The 18953-nt window shown below is 43.1% G+C and overlaps 1 protein-coding gene across 2 annotated transcripts; it reads left to right on the forward strand.

Moving 5' to 3' along the window:
* Nucleotides 1-533: 533 nt before the first annotated feature.
* CDCP1 (CUB domain containing protein 1) lies at nt 534-18413 on the forward strand. Of its 2 annotated transcripts, none has more exons than XM_032442395.1 (9): nt 534-902; nt 8170-8373; nt 9101-9454; nt 10750-11118; nt 13040-13267; nt 13525-13905; nt 14328-14693; nt 15240-15263; nt 15550-15632. In XM_032442395.1, exons 1-8 carry the CDS (start codon nt 620-622, stop codon nt 15251-15253), a joined length of 2199 nt encoding a protein of 732 aa, XP_032298286.1. In that variant the 5' UTR covers nt 534-619; the 3' UTR covers nt 15254-15263; nt 15550-15632. The 2 variants fall into 2 exon arrangements, with proteins under 2 accessions (XP_032298286.1, XP_015709677.1); XM_015854191.2 differs by lacking the exon at nt 15240-15263 and adding an exon at nt 16342-18413 and having other exon boundaries at nt 546-902; nt 15550-15631.
* Nucleotides 18414-18953: the final 540 nt, after the last annotated feature.

The following is an 18953-nucleotide window of genomic DNA, read 5'->3' on the forward strand; positions in this document are numbered from 1 at the left end:
GAGCACTTGGACTCTTCTAGAAGGTGAATACTGCTAAAGTGACAAATGATGTTCACGGTGATTAGCCTCAGTTTCAACCACAACATGTTTAAGCCCCCTGATTGTGCTGTTTCCAGCTGTACTGAAGTGCTGCGCATTGAGGTACTGGGAGGTGAATAACATCAGCCACTTTTAAGGGAGCTCTCATTGCAGCCTTCCACTACTTAAAGGGGCCTACAGGAAAGCTGGGGGGGGGGGGACTCTTTATCAGGCAGTGCAGCGATAGGACAAGGAGGGGATGGCTTTAAACTAAAAGAAGGGAGGTTTAGGTCGTATGTTAAGAATAATTTCTTTAGTCAGACGGTGGTGAGGTCCTGGTACAGCTGCCCAGAGAAACTGTGCTGCTCAAAGCCAAGTTGGATGGGGCTCTGGGCAGCCTGATCTGGTGGGTGGCATGGCAGGGAGGGAGGAGGAGCCAGGTAATCTTTAAGGTCTCTTCCAACCTAATTTATTTATTTATGTATTTAGTGTGTGTGTCTGTGTGTGCGTTTTGGTTTTTGTCTTTCTTTTGACACGCGACTTCTCTTCACTGCATACGATTAAGATGAGCTGAGTAAAAAGTCCCACTGGGCAGACACCTATGACGGAACATTATTCCCAGCCAGCATCGCAGGCCGCAGGGGAAGAGGCGGTCCGGCAGAGCTCCACCTGCGAGCTGCCGGGCGGGACTGCCACCGTCCCCTCCTTCCGTCCCTCCGTCCCTCCCTCCGTCCAGGTGTGTGGAGGAGGCGGAAGCGAAGGCGCGGAGGGAACCAGCGCCCGCCTCGGCGCTGGGCCCCTGCGGGAGATGGCGGGGAGCTGCGCGCTGCTCGCGGTGCTGGCCGTCCTTCTCGCCGCCTCGGCGCAGCACCTCCAGAGGGAAGGTAGGACGGTGGGGCTGCGGGGACGGATGGGGAACGACGGCGGTGATGAGCGGACTGTGAGCCCAGCACCGCCGCCCGCTCGGTGTGGGTCTGGGAGCAGCCCTGATGTGGCTGGGGAGTGGGGATGGGGCCGCAGTCCCGGCATGTGTATGAGCTGAGGCACCGGGATATCTTGCTTGGAAGTTATCGTTTAAGAAGTGCTGACCGGGTGAACTTTGCGATCTCTGCGCTCTCAGTTTCTAGCATTTAGGTTACGGAAGTAACTTCCCGAAGCCCTTTTCCCTGGATGCAGGGAGAACGGAGTGGGTTACCTGCAAGGAGCCGGCCTGAACAGGTCCTATAGTTTGTGTAACTTCTAGTTCCGATGTAACTTACTGTTCCTATTAAGTTTCCAGCAGAATGAGCAGCACTTACCCGAGCAGAGCTCTGCAGTGCCCAGTGTTCGGGTGCTTGCTGCCAGCTGCTCCTCTCATGCTTCCTGGGTGCGCCATGCCGTCCCATATAGATGGCCAAGGAACAGCCAAATCCCATCTGCAGCCCCATAAGGATTCCAGCTGTGAGCTCAAAAACAGCACTTAGGGCTTTTCCTCGGTTTCAAAAGCTGCTCGGTCACCAAAAATGCAGTACAGAAACAGGCGGTTCATGCTCATCCTTACACGTAAACAGGCTGCTTTGTAGCTGTGTGTCCTGTGAAAGACCCTGCAAGGATGTACAAAACAAATGCAGAATTATTTGTGTTGATTGTGAATAACCCAGGCAGCCCAGTGTGAGATTCATGCTGGCATTTCTGTTGCCTTTAGCTGTGCCCATCATTCTGATGCATTGTGCTTGCAGCCATTGATAATAAGCTACACAGGTAAAAGCAGTGGCTGTGAAGGATAAGTCCCAAACTAAGTAATCTAGAACTTCAGTGTGTTGCTTCTCTGTCAAACTAATGACAGCTATTTGCTTGTTAAAACACTTCAAAGAATTAAGAAAGAATGTTACACTGTGGTTGTTTCAAAGAGGTAGACCTGTACAAGAAGGAGACAAACCAGGTTTCTTCATCAATAAAGGATTTTTAGAAGCAGATGGGAAAAATCCTCAACTGCATCTTTTTTCATGCACAGATCTGGCCCTTCAGTGGGAAATGCAACAGCCCATTAATCGTGCTCTCTATCTGAACCACCCTTAGACTGTCTGTCCATACATCATTCCTTGCTGTCTGGTAAAATGTTCTTATCAAAATCTTATGTTCCTTTTTCTTCCCCACCATAAATCTCCTTGATGCCTCCCATTAAACTTAGTGGGCTCACTTTTAAGGTGAGCTGCAGCTCTGTTAGAGCCATTGTCTTTAATTTTATTGCTTCTTGTTGTCATCTGATCCATCTTCTTCTCCTCTGTCACGCTGAAAGCATCCAAACTGCGTCCAGGCATATTGTTCCTGCTTTAACAAAATAAAGAAGTTTATGTTTGCATTGTACAAGATCACAAGGTTCTTAACTTTTTCTCCTACCATTTCAGTGTCACACTTCTGTCTGCCTGCCTCATCCCATCTCCTCCTTCCAACCCTTCCCAGCATGTAAGAGCGTTGTCTCATCTTTTCTTTCCTGTGGGAATGTATACAGTGTGACTGGTCATACTGTCTGCAAATGAGTTTGTGGTTTTTCTTCAGATGCAACTTCGCTCACAATATAAATTATTAAATGAAATGTTGGTTGTCTCATAGGTGAAAAACTATGTGGTGCGATCACAGCATGTAGCTGTGGGAGTGTGTGCATCAACCGTTACATGCTTGACCTTTTAGAATATGTTTTCCAACTAAAATTTGTCTCTGTAGCAGTGATAATGAAGTTAATCAGACTCATATGAAGGCTATAGAGCACATTTCAGATCTGTATTTAAAATGCCTTTGCTATAATTTGTGAGTTGCCCTGGTAAAGCTGTGTTGCTTCTTGCTCTGCCCTCAAGGTAACTTTTTCTTCCCAACTGACTGATTCAAGTCACGCATGAATCATAATAAAAAGTGCTGTTTTTTTGTTTTTTTTTTTTTGAAACCAAGACTATCTATGGTGTTCTGACTTAGTATTGAAGGAATATAAGTGATTTGCCTATTTGTGCTCCTGTGAAAGCCGAGGGAAGCTGGGTTATTTCTGCTCGGAACTGCCGACTTGGAATTCCAGTGACTAAAATCTCAGTCCTAGTTAAAGGCTGAACATCTTTGCATGTAGTCTGTTATAGAAACATTTCAATGAGACCTGGCCCGAAGAGCCATTCTTTGCTGAGAAAGCAGCCACGATACTTTTGGCATTACCTGCGCTGAGTGTTGCAGCCACGAAGTAAAAATTAATGTTGGGAAGGAGAGCATCAGAAGGTGTCTGACAAGAGGAGGCTTTGCCACTTGTTGGCAGATGGAGGGCATGTGCACTACGTCTGCTGTACATGGGTTAATGGCTTTATTACAGCTGTATGTACTCAAAGCGGGCAAAAGGAGAATGACTGGGAGGGGAAAAAACCCTTGGTTCTTGGAATTGTTAGTGGCAAAACGTGGCTTTTTCCCAGGTCCTGGGAGGCTTAAGATAGGTGTGGGAGAAGAGCAGACGTGTGTGGAGCTGCATCCTCTTGTATTCAAACTGGTATGGGCTGTAACCAGTCAGACTAGCTGGTGACAGCCTCCCCTTGCTGCCAAAGGGAACTGAATCAATGGGTACTTCTCTTCCTATGGCTGCTGCAATGTTTCTGAGTGCCCCTTTTTGCTCTCTGGCCTTGGCCTCCACTTAGAGTCTCCTGGAAAAGCTCAAACTGGGGTTTCCTTTTGCTCAGTGCCAACCTGTGCCACTAGGGTGTGAAGGAAAGGATGTTGGTTGTGCTGTACTTAGCTGCTGGCTGTTACATCAGAGCAAAACCTTTGGTTTCTGTATTAGCTAATAGTAGAGGTGAGCTGAATTTGGCCATTGTATGTAGTATTGATGGGACCTTCAGCTGGCAGAGAGAGTTGAACAAACCTGCCATAACCTCTGGTAGATGTGTGTTTTCATAGAATCATTAAAGACCTCTAAGATCACCTCATCCAACCACCAATGCCCCCCCCCACACACACACACTGACTTATTTTGAGCAGTATGATGATGCCAGTGTTTCAGTGTTGTCCTTGGCTGTGTTGTGTCCATGAATGGAACTGGGAGATTCACATCTGAGGATGTGCAAATGGTGATGGGTGGAAATGTGACCTGCAGTTTCACAGCAGAGAGACAAAGATGTTGGCGGGTTGTTTGGCATGGGAGGGACCATGGATTGTGAAATGTGCTTCTCCATGTTGGTAAATCAGAGCCGAGGCCAGAGAACTGCACAGACTCGCTCCAAGATGTCATCCTCTCACTACCTTACATTGACACGGGGATAAACTGTGCAAGCAAACATTCATTTGATCACAGGAGGCTCCTGCAGTGACTTGCATGGTGCCTTTGTGTTTCTGGTGCCAGGGTGGTTGTGTCTTGTACAGACCCACATCTTTTAGTCTCATGCATTGTACAGGGGCTCACAGGCAGATTGCAAAGAGCACTTACTGAGTTTCGCTTCCTACTTCAATTGAAGCAACAGAAGTTAAGTAACTAAAAAAACAAAACAAAAAAGCACACCAAGCAGCCCTTCTGTAATTACAGGCAAGCTTGCCAAATCCCAAAGTGTCTTCTTTTTCCACTTCTGGTGTAAAAAGCTTCTTGTAAAAATGACTTTCACACATGAGTTACGAGTGTCTCAATGAGCCATCCGAAAAGATTCTAGAGAAAGCAGAAGTACTGAAACTTGAGTAATGACGCAGTTGTCAAGTTGAAGTCAAGTTACTCTATTCCTGTGAGGTGCTGCAAATTAACTTAATGAATTAACCGCTTCTGAGTGAGCAGTCTTGTTGGCCTTGGGGACTGAGCTATGCCAGCATGGCTGAAGACATTGCCACCTTTTTCCCTGGTGAGAAGCCAATAGGGTGCATGATATCTCAACTGCTATGTGGACCTCATCTCTTGCGTTGGAGGACGGGCAACCATTAAGCAATAAGCAAAGCAGGTAGTTTGCATTTTAAATGTAAACAAAATCCTATTTGCTTTGGAAGGTTGAGCTCACAGCAGCAGGGCTGGCTGCGCTTTGTGCTGGTGATCTCCATTTGCTGCTTACAGCTCTGTTCAGTAGTTGTGTAGAGTTTAACTCTAGTGTATGGTTTGTAGAATCATAGAATCACAGAATGGCTTGGGTTGGAAGGGATCTTAAAGATCATTTGATTCCAGCCCCCCTACCATGAGCAGGGTCTGTGGCTAACTTGAAGCATTTAAAGAAGGCAACTGCATGGATGGGCATCTCGCTTGGGGTTGGAGCAGCTGATTCTGGGCACTCATGTGCTGTAGATGAACTGGACAGCTGGACCAAAACCAGGAAGGATTCAGTAAGGCAGCTAGAAAATGGTTCAAGTCAGCAAATTGAGGAGATATTTGCCCTTCAAAATATTTTATGACTCACTTTTTACAAGTTGGAGTTGAGAGTGCAGTGAGAATTGTGTCAGGGGTTCCAGGGAAATGGCTGTGAGAGGGAGCACCTCCTAGCTGAGCCATAGGGGCACTGAGTTGGGACGCAGGAGCTGTCCCCATCATGTCCCTGTGCTGTCCTCCTGTCACCTAGCACTGGGCTGGGTGAGGCCATAACCAAGGTAGTGAGTGGAGAGCATTCAGAGCCCTGGGTAGAGCAGGGGCTAGCATCCAGATGTTTCATATCCACAGAGAGCCTTGCAGTTGCTTGTCTCCCTCAGCTGTCTCTGGCAGTGAGTGGTGCCTGAGTCAGCCTGATCCAGCTGTTTGTCTTGTTAAAAATGGCTAAAATTGGTGACTTTTGTCAGTTCCTCCTTTTTGTTTTGTCTGGTTGGTTTTGTTTGTTTTTTTGTTTGTTTGTTTTGGTTGTTTGACTCCATAAAGTGAAGTCACACAAAACAATCATCCATAGGTCCTTATGGATAAAGAGCTGCAGTAAAGCTCAGTCATTCAGCCCCCAAGAGGTGACTACTGGCTGGACTCTGTTCTTCTGTCCTGTTTGTCAAGGCATTGTGCATAGCTATAAATCACTGTTCTGCCAAGTCCTTTCCTTGTATGTACACTCATGCACGTGCTCTCTGTGAGCACCACTGGCTCTGCCACTCTCCAACTTACCTTCTGCATTGCACAGGAAAAGTGTATTTAAGTGAATACACAGGTAATCGGTGTTTATTGCAGGTAGGTGAGTTTAAGCTGAGTTTTGCAGAATAATGTCACTTGTTTTACGCTATGCAGTTTGTTTCTAAGTTGAGTTCGAGACAGGCATCAGCCTGTGAACAACCTCCATCCAGGGCAGCTCAGGGCTGGATGCTTCACCTCTGACATCTTCTAGCCCAACAATTTCATCACTGTGCACAGTGGGCCCAGCTCTGGTAATGCTTTTCCTTTTTTCAAATATCCTGTGTGTCATCTGTGCAGAATTAACAAGGTGTGGAAATTCCTTCCTTACGAGAAGTGTGGATGGTTACTGCTAATACAAATAGAAGGCATGTGGTGGGAATCATAGAGACAGATCAGGGTGAGTCATGAGGAGACTCACCAATGCTTATAGAAACCCTGCAGTAGTCTCTATTCTGCTCTGTATGTGGCTTTAGTTTGGTTTTTTAGCCATTTAATCTTTTTTTTAATGACTTTGAGATCACTGGATCTATCTTCTTCCTGCATGATTCTTTTTCCCCAGTTTGCCTACAAAAATGAGATCTGATAGTTAGATGTAACTTAGCAGCTGAATGCTGTTGGGATTATGGCACAGTGCTCACAGTGCTCTCAGTTCTCTGACCAAATGGATTACCTATTTGTGCAGTAACCTGGCATAGTGCCTGACCACATGTGAGCCGAATTGGGTGTACAACCTACATGAGTGTGCAAAAAAGAAGACACTTTTGTCCATAGATATTAACTATTGTTACTGGGCTATTAGCACTTCATATTTGAATGGCATAAACTTGTGGATTGATGCTTGTTTGTTTGGGACTTCATTGCATGAGGGAGATTTTTGTGTCTCCTGTGTCCCCCTTACCTGCTGCATGCCAGGCTCTGCGTTGTGCTGGGGTGCACATGGTTGAGCTGGTGCATCACAGCAGCCTGCCGCACAAACCCTCCTCCTTCATTTCCTGTATATCTTCTCATCTTTTTATGACTGTTAATATTATTGATCCACAGGAAAATGCAAATTGAAAACTGCTCTGAAAGCACTTCTAAAGCAGGAAAGCAAAGCGTTGCTTGTTCTTACCTTTGGTTAGGGAGTTGGTGTAAGCTATCAGGTCAGAGCTTAAAAGCTGTAGGAAGGTTAATAAGTGACCAGATTTTTCACTAATGGTATAGAGGGCTGATAAAGTAATTGTTACAGGTACATGCAGAAATTTGGCTTGCCTCATTATTTGTGGTTTTGGTTCTTTTATTTTGCATAAAGCCTTTGATCCTGACAGCAGATAACATAGATTGTTTCCGGGGCTTGACTCCAAGGTTGTGAAAAAAGGCCTACAAGTCCAGAAGAGGCTCAGGACACCCAAACTCATATAAAAGCACAACTGGGTATCATTTTGAGCACTTTCCCCAAAGCCATGGGATGTGTTCCCCACAACCGATGGCTGTGTCAGGTGTGAAGAGGTATTTGGGCACACACAGCCCACCCAAGGCCTCAGGTGCTGTATTCACCGCTAAGGGCCTTCAGGGAATGAGTTGGAGGGCAAGAGAGAACCATGCCCACATGCACCCATTGGCCATCATTCTCATACCCAAAACTGTTGTGTAGGGTAGAAGGCACGTTAGTGCCTCTTCCTTGCCTGGAGGACCAGTTAATGTGATTTTAGTAACTAGGAGTGATTGAATCTCTTAACAGGCGGCCATTGGTCTGGGCTCTTGGTCTGTATTGGCATCACCACAGTACCTTGTATGACCTGCTGGGGTTGTTGAGGTTGACATGTTACCCTACAGTGCAATTTAAGCTGAGGGTGAGAGCCTGGGTTTGGGAAGCAGAAATTTCAAAGGAATAATGTGAAACCCATGACTCTGACGCAGAAGTGATCCTCCATAATTTGTATTTATGCCTCTATGGGCACGTGCAGCAGGTGGATTTCTGTCATCTGAGCTGGGGGAGCTGCAGGTATTTTATGGAGACTTAGAGCTGAAGACCTTTGAGACAGGTCTAAATGCTCCCTGTGATGCTTGTACATGCTAGTAACGTAGCACCTTGTCTTTTTTCCCTTCCTTAGCTTCCTTCACAATCTCACTTCGTGCAGCAGACAATGTCACAGTTACAATTAAATTGAAACCTGGTTTTTTACCTGTCTGTCTAATTCGTGTAAAAAGTGGACCCCGGTTTGAATTGAAGATAAGACCAGGGGAGACTGTGACTTTCACCTTCACTTGTAACACTCCTGAGAAATATTTAATGATGGAAATTCAGAAGAATATTGGTAAGACATGTTTCTATTTTGTTTTCATCAGTGGTGGTTTTCCTCTAATAAAGCCATGCTTTTTTTCTTTCTCCCTGTTACTGTATCAAGGTATTGCCTATAATCTTGGCTAGGAAAAGAATCTTGGATGCTGACAGTCAGCTTTGAATTACTGAAACTACTCAAATTTAAGTCTGTACTTCTGTCTGGAAAAATGAATGTTAACTCATTGGATTTTTAAAATACTTAAATGAGGGCACCAAGCAAATGAAAGTACAGTTCACTGCAGGTAGTGGAAAACTTAATGATTTGACAGGCATTGTATCACGATTCTGAGCATAGTGGCTTAAAATCAGTTCTCTAGGTTCATGATTTCCATCTCTTTTAATGTTGAATTCCTCCCGTTTGTTTATTCAGTTCTCTATTCACTACATACCTTCTAAATTCTTCAGCAAACAACAAAGAATGAAATACCTTGTTAGTCAAGCTGGTTCATTTGTAAAAGCAAGTTTATCCTGTCTACTCAAAGGGACGGGAGTCCTGTTTAAAGACAGGACTTATAGGAGTGGAGTGTCTTTGAATCTATGTAGAATAATATATATATATATATATATATATATATATATATATATATATATATATATAAAGTACTGAAGAAGTTTAAAGAAGCAATGAAAGGGTAAGTAACATACCTCATTTACTTGATGACTTTCCATAGTGTACCAGGCTGTTCTCTTTTTGTATTTAGACTGTGTATCAGGCCCGTGTCCTTTTGGAGATGTTCATCTTTACCCACCAGGGCTGCCTCGCCTTAATAGGACTTTCATCTGGGATGTGAAAGCGAGTACAAAGGCTGGACTTGAGCTGAAATTTTCTGCCCCATTAAGACAGATTCAACCAGGAGAGATGTGTCCAGATTTAGTTAGCTACAACATCAACAGCTGCATTGATACAGCCACAGTCAACATTGGCACCTTCTGCAGAAATGGCTCAGTATCTCGTGTCAAACTGCTTGGAGGAGTCATCATGTCTCTGCACCTCCCTTGGAACTTGACTGTCACCACTTCAGGCTTTAACATTGCCAACAGGTCTTCCATAAAACGTAAGTATATGGAGTAGTTTATTGTTCCCTGATTTCTTCCCCATGCAGTCCTCTTTTAGAAAAGGTGGTGATGGTTAGTTTTTGTTCAGTAGCTATTCCTCATCAAAGTGTCTCAGTAGCTTGATTGTTCAATGCAATAATTATGCAAACTGTTGTGTTGCTGCTTTTGGTGCAATCTCTTTAAACTTCCTAAAACTTAAACATAACAGTTTTCTTAGTTTATGTGGGACTAGATAGCGTTACTAGAGTAATCCAGGAGACTTATTTGTTAGTTGCAGTGTGTAGTTATGTTTCTTTATTTTTAAATAAAGCCTCCTTGATTTGCTTGTGTCTCAAACTAATGTCTCTCTTCAGGAGAGGAAGGTGGGAAAAGGGGAACCAATGCCTGGGAGGTACATGAGTGCTTAAGTACAGATATCTGTTTCAGCCTGTGCAGCAACATAACATGTTGTGTAATAATCTTTTAAAAATACCTGAAATATGTGTAGTAGTCAGTGGATTGCTCTGTGACCTCATGACAAACCTTCTTTCAGGGTTTTTCTTGTGCTTTACTTGAATCGTGTGATTGTTGCCATCAGCTATAGACCAGATTTAGATTTGTGTTTCTAGAAGGCAATAACAAAAAACCATAAGATTTGTCACTTCTGCTCTGTTGTGGCACTGCTGAGACATTCAGAAAGGTAAGGGGTGGCACTCCTTGCAGTTGCTCATAGTTACTGGCTAGAGCAAGGCTGTAATCTTTGCATACATAGCTTTGCTCTGCCAAGTGCTGGGATTCATCCAAGTACAAGTCATGTTACACCATCTCTGTGGTTCTCATTCATGTTTTATCATGCATATTTGAGGCTCTGTGCTGGTGTGCTCTTGTTAGAACTCCAAAGCTTTTGGACTGAGCTGATTTAAAAGCTTTTGTATTTGTTTCATGAAATTTGGTGAAGCAGTACTAGCGGAAGCGGGCTGTTAAGCTGCATGATTGCTCTTGTTAAGCCAGGATCAGAAGTGAGAACTAAGATCTTTCCTTTTCATAAAATACAGGCCCATCCATGTGTTTGACAGGTAAACCCACTACACTGAAAATAACAGTGTTAGCATATCCCTTTCCTTTTGTATAATTGAAGGTAATAGCAGTAACTCAACTATGTGTTTAAGTGTGATGTTCTTGTAATAGCCTAACCTGTAACTGCAGTGGATGAGCTCACTGTCAAATAAAAATATTCAGCTGCTGCAGCACTACATATGCTGATGTGTTGTCTCCAATTGCTAATACTTTTCATGATTCTTTTCTTCTGTCTTAGGGTTATGCATTATTGAATCCATTTTGAAGGGGGAATCTTCCATCATGTTGATGTCCCCAAATTATCCCTTGGGCTTTCCAGAAGATGAGCTCATGACATGGCAGTTTGTAGTCCCTTCCAACATGAGAGCGAGTGTGTTTTTCCACGACTACAGCCTTTCCAACTGCGAAAGGAAGGAGGAGAGGGTGGAGTATTACATACCTGGCTCTGTTAGTAATCCTGAAGTGTTTAAGCTGAGTGACAGCCAGCCTGCTAATATTGCTGGCAGCTTCAACCTGTCTCTGCAGGGCTGTGATCAGGATGCCCAGAACCCAGGCATCCTTCGCTTACTCTTCCAAGTCGTCGTTCAGCACCCTCAGATTGATGAGAGTGAGTACTGGTTTGTTCCTACTGTCTCTGCATTTATTACTTTTCCTCTTTCCTTCTGCAGACACAAGCCGGCTCTGTTGCTTTTGTTCATAGACATTTAGACTGTGCTCCATGAGGAAGAGAATGCTGCTTTTGTCATTCCTTTTTTTGAACTTTGAGCCCTCCTTTAGTTAAGGAGGTAGCTTGCTGAGCAACACTGAGGCCTGCGTTACTTTATTTGCCACTGGCTGCTGCAACAGGAAGGTGAATGGCAATACTGAGCTTTGCAATTTGCAGCAGGGTCAAAATGTCCATTTGTAGGTTTTATACTGTATCTTGTAAATGGAGATTCCTTTTCCAGCATATGCACCATGTAACTGAGAAATGCCTTTATGATCTGTGAAATCAGACCTTGCACTCTTTATAAACAAAATTAAACATAGGGCAGCATTTCCTTGAGGCGATGTTCTCTCCATGGGGATCTGATCCAATTATCTTGCAAGAACCTTCTTGATTAAATTGTCCAGGCTTGTGTGTCACCCCACAGTCTCCCTATCAAAGGTTCTGTAGCATCCCGGCACTCTCATCCTCAGTTCTTTATCTGTCTAGTCTGTCTCCATTCACAAACAGCAAATCCTCCTGAAACTGCTAAACAAATCACGTTTGTGTACATTTATTGTGTTACATCTTGGAAGCCAGACAGAGGGAAAACATTGCATTCAGTTAATCACCTTTATCTCTGTTCTACTTTGGAAAGCAAAGAATCATTTAAATATCTTTATAGCCAAGATTATAGCCATCTAAAAATTAATTTTTTAAAAAAGGTTGCCATTTATTTAATGAAGTGCAAGCAATAAACTGCTTGGATTTGAGAAAGAGCAGTGGCTCCTCTTGGGATTTCATAGGACTTCATGAGTGATTTTAGTTATGTAAGTTCCATCAAAGATTCGAATTCAGCCCTCAGGTCCGTATTGAAACTTTCTTAGTGTGTAGTGTGCAAGTTAAGCATGGTTCTTATTAAAAATACATTGGTATCTACACATTCTCAAAGCTTCCCAAACATTTTGGTGTTCCACAGCTGTCTGTGGTGCTTGTCATTAATTAAGAGGAAAATTTCCTCTTTTCTAACTTGCAGAGGGGTGTGTTCTATCTTCTCATCTGTCAAAAACGAAAATGTTAAGGAGTTGTGGCCTTGGTATTGAGCCAGTAGGGTAGACCACTAATGAGTGTCCTCCAGACAGACTTTATCCTGCTGATCACAAACCTTTCAAGGTCAGCAGTTGAGCCAGTCTGTAGTTGACATCACTGTCCACTTAGCTAGTCTATACTTAATTAGTGTGTTTGGGAATATGCATTATGGGAAATGTTCAACTCAACTTTAGCAAGGCTTTTGAGACTGAGCCACTGCTCTTCCCTCACCTACTGAGCCAGTCCCGTCATTCTAGAGGGGGTGTTGCACTGCATAAATGTGGGTTCCTTTTTCTAAATTCATGCTGACTAGTCCTGATCACTTTCTTGTCCTCTATGTGTTTGGAAGTTGTTTCCAGGATTGTTTGTACTATTGCCTTCTCAAGATTTGTAATAAAAATGTCAAGGCACTTTCTGAGCTCACCTAGGGTAAGCACAGAAATCTAACAAATCTAACATAGCTACTATGGAGCTCAACTAGTTGTGTTATAACTTAGCCTGTTCAAAAGAGACTAGCTTACGTTGCCCCATTACAACTGAGAAGTAGTCAGGAAATGATGTAAAGGCTTAAACTTAACTGGAAGAGTATTATGATACTATCTGAGTTTTTATTACATGGATAGAAAGAAGTAAATAATGTTTTCTTAGTTAATATAGAAATAGCTTTAATGGCCCCTTGTCTAATGGGGTGAGAAGAGATGGAGGAAATTCTCCTTCACACCATTAATTGCTCTGAGATGTTTTGTCGTTGCAGATGTCACCCACTTGATTGACCTTAGCAAAGAACGGAATATGACTGTAACAATACACTTTGAAGAGTGGCCCAGGCGATCCCCGCTTGTATCAGAGCCCATGTGCCTGATCTGCAAGGATCCTCGCACCTGTGACCGTGTTCTGACATTGGCCTCTGGCGCCGCCTACAAGATTTCCTTTCTGTGCAAGGACTTATCCCGCCTGCGGATCACAGCTGAAAAGGGCATAAGTATGACAAAAGTGGCTTAATCTTGTTTCCTGGAGAATGTTTCTGTGTGCTTCTGTGTACTACAAGCCGTACATGTATGTGGTAAAGGTTAATAAGAGAAGATGTCTTCTCAGTGAAATTCTTATCTGGATCTGCATCACAGGTCTAATAGGACTCTGTGTATGGTTACTCTGGTATATCAGAGGGGTTGTTTTTCCTATGTACTTCCCCTGCTAGAAAAAAAATGTAACTGTTTTGACTTGTCTTTGTGATTACAGGCTGTGTGGGTCTTCGGTGGTGTGACAGCAAGACCTACTCCCTCTCAGTGCCCAAGACTATTACCCAATTGCCAGTTCAACTGCATAAATTTATTTGGAAGCTCACAGCTCCCGAACTGATCAATATAGAAATAACATCTCCATCACTGAAACTGCGGCAGCACCTCCCAGAACAGAACTGCAACACAAGCTACAGTTACAGCATTGCTAGTGCCACCCCAGAGACAGAGATGAACGTTGGTATATTCTGCCCTGGTGGAGCCATTGAAAAGATTCAGTTGAGGAATAATGTCACCATATCCTTAAAAACATTTGGCAAAGGTTTCGTCAATGAGTCTAATAATCAAGATCTGAAAATGTCTTTTGTGCCACATATTAAAGGTAAGGTTATGTTTTGTACATCTTACCCCATTGTTGGATCTTTCAGTACATTTATTAGAACAAATATGCGCAAATAGAAATAAGAATTCAATTCTTTAGAGTCTAGGCTTGGAGTCATTACTTGGACTGATCTTTATCTGAATCAGTGAGGTGGCTTAGTCCTGCAGGAAGGAAAGGTTTGTGCTGTAGATAGTTGAGGGGAAATTCTGCAGATATGTCTATGATGTTTACTGATACAGAGGAGATGATAGGTGAGTTGTATCGCTGGTACTGAGATACAGTGCAAATGTAGAAATAAACTTTATAGGTCTTGGTTTGTTTTTTTTTTTACAGAGGTATTTACATGCTGGAAGGTAAAGCTTAAAAAAAATATATTGAAACTAACTAAGTTTTCGTGCCTGTATTCATTTGCTTTCTTACAGATGAGTGTACTTTTACTGTGAGCCCAGATTCAAAAGCTAAAACTTACTTACAGACTCCGAACTCGCTTTATGGTCTACCCCCTTACATCTCCATATCCTGGTACATCATTGTGCCCAGTAAGCAAGTTGCCCGCCTAGGGTTCTCCACAGACCGCATGGGCATTGCTTGTGAGACAGGGCGTGCCTATGTCAACATAAAGGAGCAGATGCCTGGAGCAGAGGAAACTGTGCGCCGCGAGGATGAGCTTCTGCCTCAGCCCCGAAATATGCATCATAACTTCTGGGTAAACGTCTCCAATTGTAAGCCTGTGGACCCCATGCAATTGAACTTGAAGTTCTGGGTGACTTTTGTTGAAAAGCAGATAGGTGAGTCTTGTAAGTTTATCATGGCCTGCTTTCCACTTGTTTCATTTCCTTCCACTGGGGAAACAGCGCTGTATGCTGCTCTGCATGCTTTGGGTTTTATAAGATTCCTGCATCTTGTATTCTTTATGTTGGCAGTTAATTAGTCTTGGTGTTAACATGAGTAACAAATAATCCTTGGGGCAGACCTCACTGTTCTGTTGAGACTGCCTTGACTAATAACAGTGAAATCTGCTGCTTTTAATCTTTGAACTTCCTGAAAAGTCACTAAAAAACACAATTTTAGGGTAGGTTTTGCTCAGGTACACGTAAATTTGTTCCGTGTTTGCATTTCTGCATCATCTGCCGGAGACCGACTGCTGCTGTCTGTATAGGTGTTGTTACGTGGACATTTAATGCAGTTTCTGGTCTAGAAATTTATTCTTTTTTTCTTCTCCTCCTCCTCGTTCCTTTTCTTTTTTTGTCTGTAATGAATACTTCTGTGACAAAATAACTGTTGATTACTTGCCTGTCTCTTTCCATGCTTTCTCCTCTATGCTACATGTTCAGCCAGAGGCTTGTGAAATGTTGCAGGTAAGTTCAGCGGCACGTGAGCTATGCTGAATTCTTGCACAAAGGGCTAAGTCTGACAGAGGGAGTGTTGGTTGTTTTTGTGTCTGTGGTCCATGGCTATCAGCAGGATCCTGTCATTGCTTGACTGCCAGTCTCTTAGAATTGTCTCCTGTTACCCCTAGGCATGCACAGCTTGGAAACTCCCTCTGCATGCAACAGATGCACTTAAGAACTGCTGAGGAGTTTCAGACCCAAACAGCTTGTAGGAAGATGCTCAGTGTTCTTGTAACTTGTTGTCTGCTTTCAGATCTAGCAGTGATACTTGGTGTACTGGCTGGGGTCGGAATTCTTGCAGCTATTGGACTCACTGTGTGCTGTGTTAAGAAGAAGTAAGTTCCTCGTTTAGAATGCATGTAGATTAGCAGTTCAAGAACACGTTGTGGGCGAGGTGGTGGGCCTTGTATTTCATTTGTTGATGTAGTTCCCTTAAACAAAGCTCTGAAGCATAATGTGGGCAGTGCACTGGCATTGGAGTGAAGTTGCTCTAAGAATGCTGGTTTATTCTGAATTGATTCTCTTAAAAGTAGAGCAGCATTCCTGGGGTCACACTCCTTCAGCTCCCAGTGCATTGCCCAGCTTTGCTTTTTGGCACAGGCTTCTGACCATACTAGGGATAAAGGTATTGCTTGGATTTATTAGGGCTTCACGTAAAATGATATCATGATGAGTGTGGGCTGCATGTGACTCTAGTCAAGTCTTTCTTAAGACAAACTGTAAAGTCACTTAGGGTATTTAAAGTCTTTCATCTAACAGACTCTCTAACAACTTCTTCCATAGTTTACACACCATGTAGGAGCACTTTTTTAATGAGATGTGCCCTTGGGGAATATAAATGAATAGATCAAAACAAACAAACAAAAAACAGCTTGTCTTAATAATTATTTTTCTTAAGATTACAAGTACAGCCTTCGATCCATGTAGATTAGGCTGTCTGACACAGGGTAGGTGGAATGTATAAACAGCAGCTGCCATTATTGAGCTCAGATGCACTGAGCCATGTGTTGTTTCTGACCTGTGAATCATTCCAACTCTGTAATAGGAAGAAGAAAAGCCAGAATCCCATGGTGGGTGTATACAATGCCAATGTCAATACCCAGATGCCTGGAAAGCAACGCTTGTTCAAAAAGGATAGGAAAACCAACGAGTCCCATGTCTATGCAGTTATCGATGATGCTATGGTCTATGGACATTTGCTGAAGGAATCCAATGGCTCAGTCACTCCAGAAGTTGATGTGTACCGGCCTTTTGATGGGCCCATGGGTAGCTTGCCACCTTCTCCACCTCCGTTCTCCTTTAGAAAAGATGCAAAACACTCTCCTAACACAGAGGAGCCTCCACTTCTGGCAGAAACAGACCATGACACTTACACATTTGCTCATCAGAAATCAGGTGAACTGGAGGACAATGCAGATGGAAATGAAAAACATAACGGCGATACAAGCATGTCCTTGCTGGAGAATAAGGAACAGGACAGCTTAGAAGAGTAATTTTATGCCAGGCATGGTAGTTTCCTGTGGAAATACAGACAGCCTGCAAGGACAAGTGCGGAGGGGAAAAATAGCAGAAGAGGAGTGTTATTTTTAAGTACGTTTTGATACCATTTTTGCTTTGTTGTTTGTGTAATTGTTGTTTTTTTAATTCAGCTGTTGGTAGCTTCCCATTTTAGAGTGAATGTCTGGTAAACTCAAACAGTGGAGCACTCCGAAAGTGCATGAACTTCTTCTAGTTGTGAGATGGATGGCAGAGGTTTGCTCTTGCTTTTTATTATCAAGGCATCAGGAAAAGGAATTCATAAAGATACCAATTTAAAATCGTGGCAATGAATAGAGTAGAAAGAGTGTTTTGTGCAGTATTCCCTCCTTTCTCACAAGTCATTTGGTCTGAGTGTTGGCTGGTGACCTTTTGAAGGCATAGGCCACCTCATGGACTCAAGGCAGCTCCAGATTGCACAGGTACGGGTTCCTTCTCCTAATGTCTAAGCAAAGTAGGAGAGACTGTCATGTCTACTACTTGCTGCTTGAAAATTCATTTGTATTTATTGCAGTGATTGCAATGAAAATGTACTGAAAGACCACATGTATGAAGCCTAGAAGAGCTCCGTGTATGTCCGTCAGTGTGTATGCTTGAGCTTGGGCTCGCCTAGCTCAGGAGTCAAGTTGTGTTTTTTCTCTCATTTCCAACTGACGTTCTAATACTTCAGTAGCACTGTGTGAGCCTATACCAAAGACTGTATTTTCTTTTGCTTTCTTTTTGAGCGCTGTATTTAGCTTCTCCCTCAGTTCCTGTGCCTTCTAAAACTTGAGGGTCATGTCCTCACACACAGCGCTACAGGTATATGAATTGAGTTGCTTTTTAAATTTTTTTTAAATCAGTGCCACCTGATTTATAGGAGGTGTTGCATACAGTGACATTATGTTTATATTAATGTCTAAAATGAAAACATCTTTACCAGGAACATTACTGTTTACAGCAAAAGAAATGTGGATTTCTTCCTCTGTTAACTGTGCTGGCGTTACATATGATTGTGTTAAACAGTCAAGTGTGCCTGTTTAACAGCGTATACCAATATGCAATTAATTATATTCCTATGGCATATAGGAAAATGCACGCCAGCTGGAAGTACCTTTTTATCGCTTCAGGTACCTTTTATGCTTACATTTTGCACTTTTAATACAGAAATATGTATTCCTAGATCTGTGGCTGGTCAAATATGTGGGATCACATATTTCAAAGTGTACTGGGGGTATTTGAATGTCATTTGACAACCTAAAAAGTAACATTATCTATTTTTTTTTCTCAGGTAACTGAATTGCCACTATGTGTTTTATCAGGGTAGCCCATTTGTTCATTCATCTGGTCAGTGCTTCCTCCCTTCCTCCCATTTGAAGGAGGACTATGATGCTTGTCTTTTGTTTGGTTTTAACTCAGCTTTTGGTACGATGATATAAACCTCAGTTTACAGTTGCTTTCAGTCTAAGGTTGACTTCCACTGTGCTTACTTCATGTTTTGAATGTATGGGCACAAATTCAAGTTTACTTTTCCCTCAGATAAAGTTGTGACTTAATTATTATTATTTTTTAATAAATAAAATGCAACTATATTACCAGCTGGAGTAGCCAGTGTACAGCTTTCTCATGTGTGCATATACCTAATTTGCTCCAAAACTAGTGCTGCTTATTTATTTCTTTCTGTGGAAACTACAACAGACACAAAGAGAGCAACGATGCTATTTGATAGAGAAGATTCTCAGCTGCAAAACACCAGCGAGAAAAAAGAACCCTGCATGGCTTGTCTCTTAGCGCACTGTTGCCACTGCTGAAATGCACCACCCACTGTGCTCACATCCACTGTTTGGTCTCCATAAACATTCAGCAAGTGTTAATGATTACCAATGGGTACCACTTCTCCTGCATGCAGGAACGGAATGGCGCATCTTTGCATCGTACTCACTTCCACTGTCAGGTACCGTTGCGCCAGACTGCCCCTCTGCTGCCATCTGCTGCACGACTACAAAATGTAATGGAAATGCAGCAGAGAAGGTTCAGCCCCTGCTGCCCATAGCACCAACATCCCCCTTTGACACTGTGGGACAACACAAGCACCTCTCAGCAATGCTGTGTGGCAGAGGAGCCTCCTGCAGGATTTCAGGC

Source organism: Coturnix japonica, chromosome 2 (assembly GCF_001577835.2).
Source record: "Coturnix japonica isolate 7356 chromosome 2, Coturnix japonica 2.1, whole genome shotgun sequence".
Classification (NCBI taxonomy): domain Eukaryota; kingdom Metazoa; phylum Chordata; class Aves; order Galliformes; family Phasianidae; genus Coturnix; species Coturnix japonica.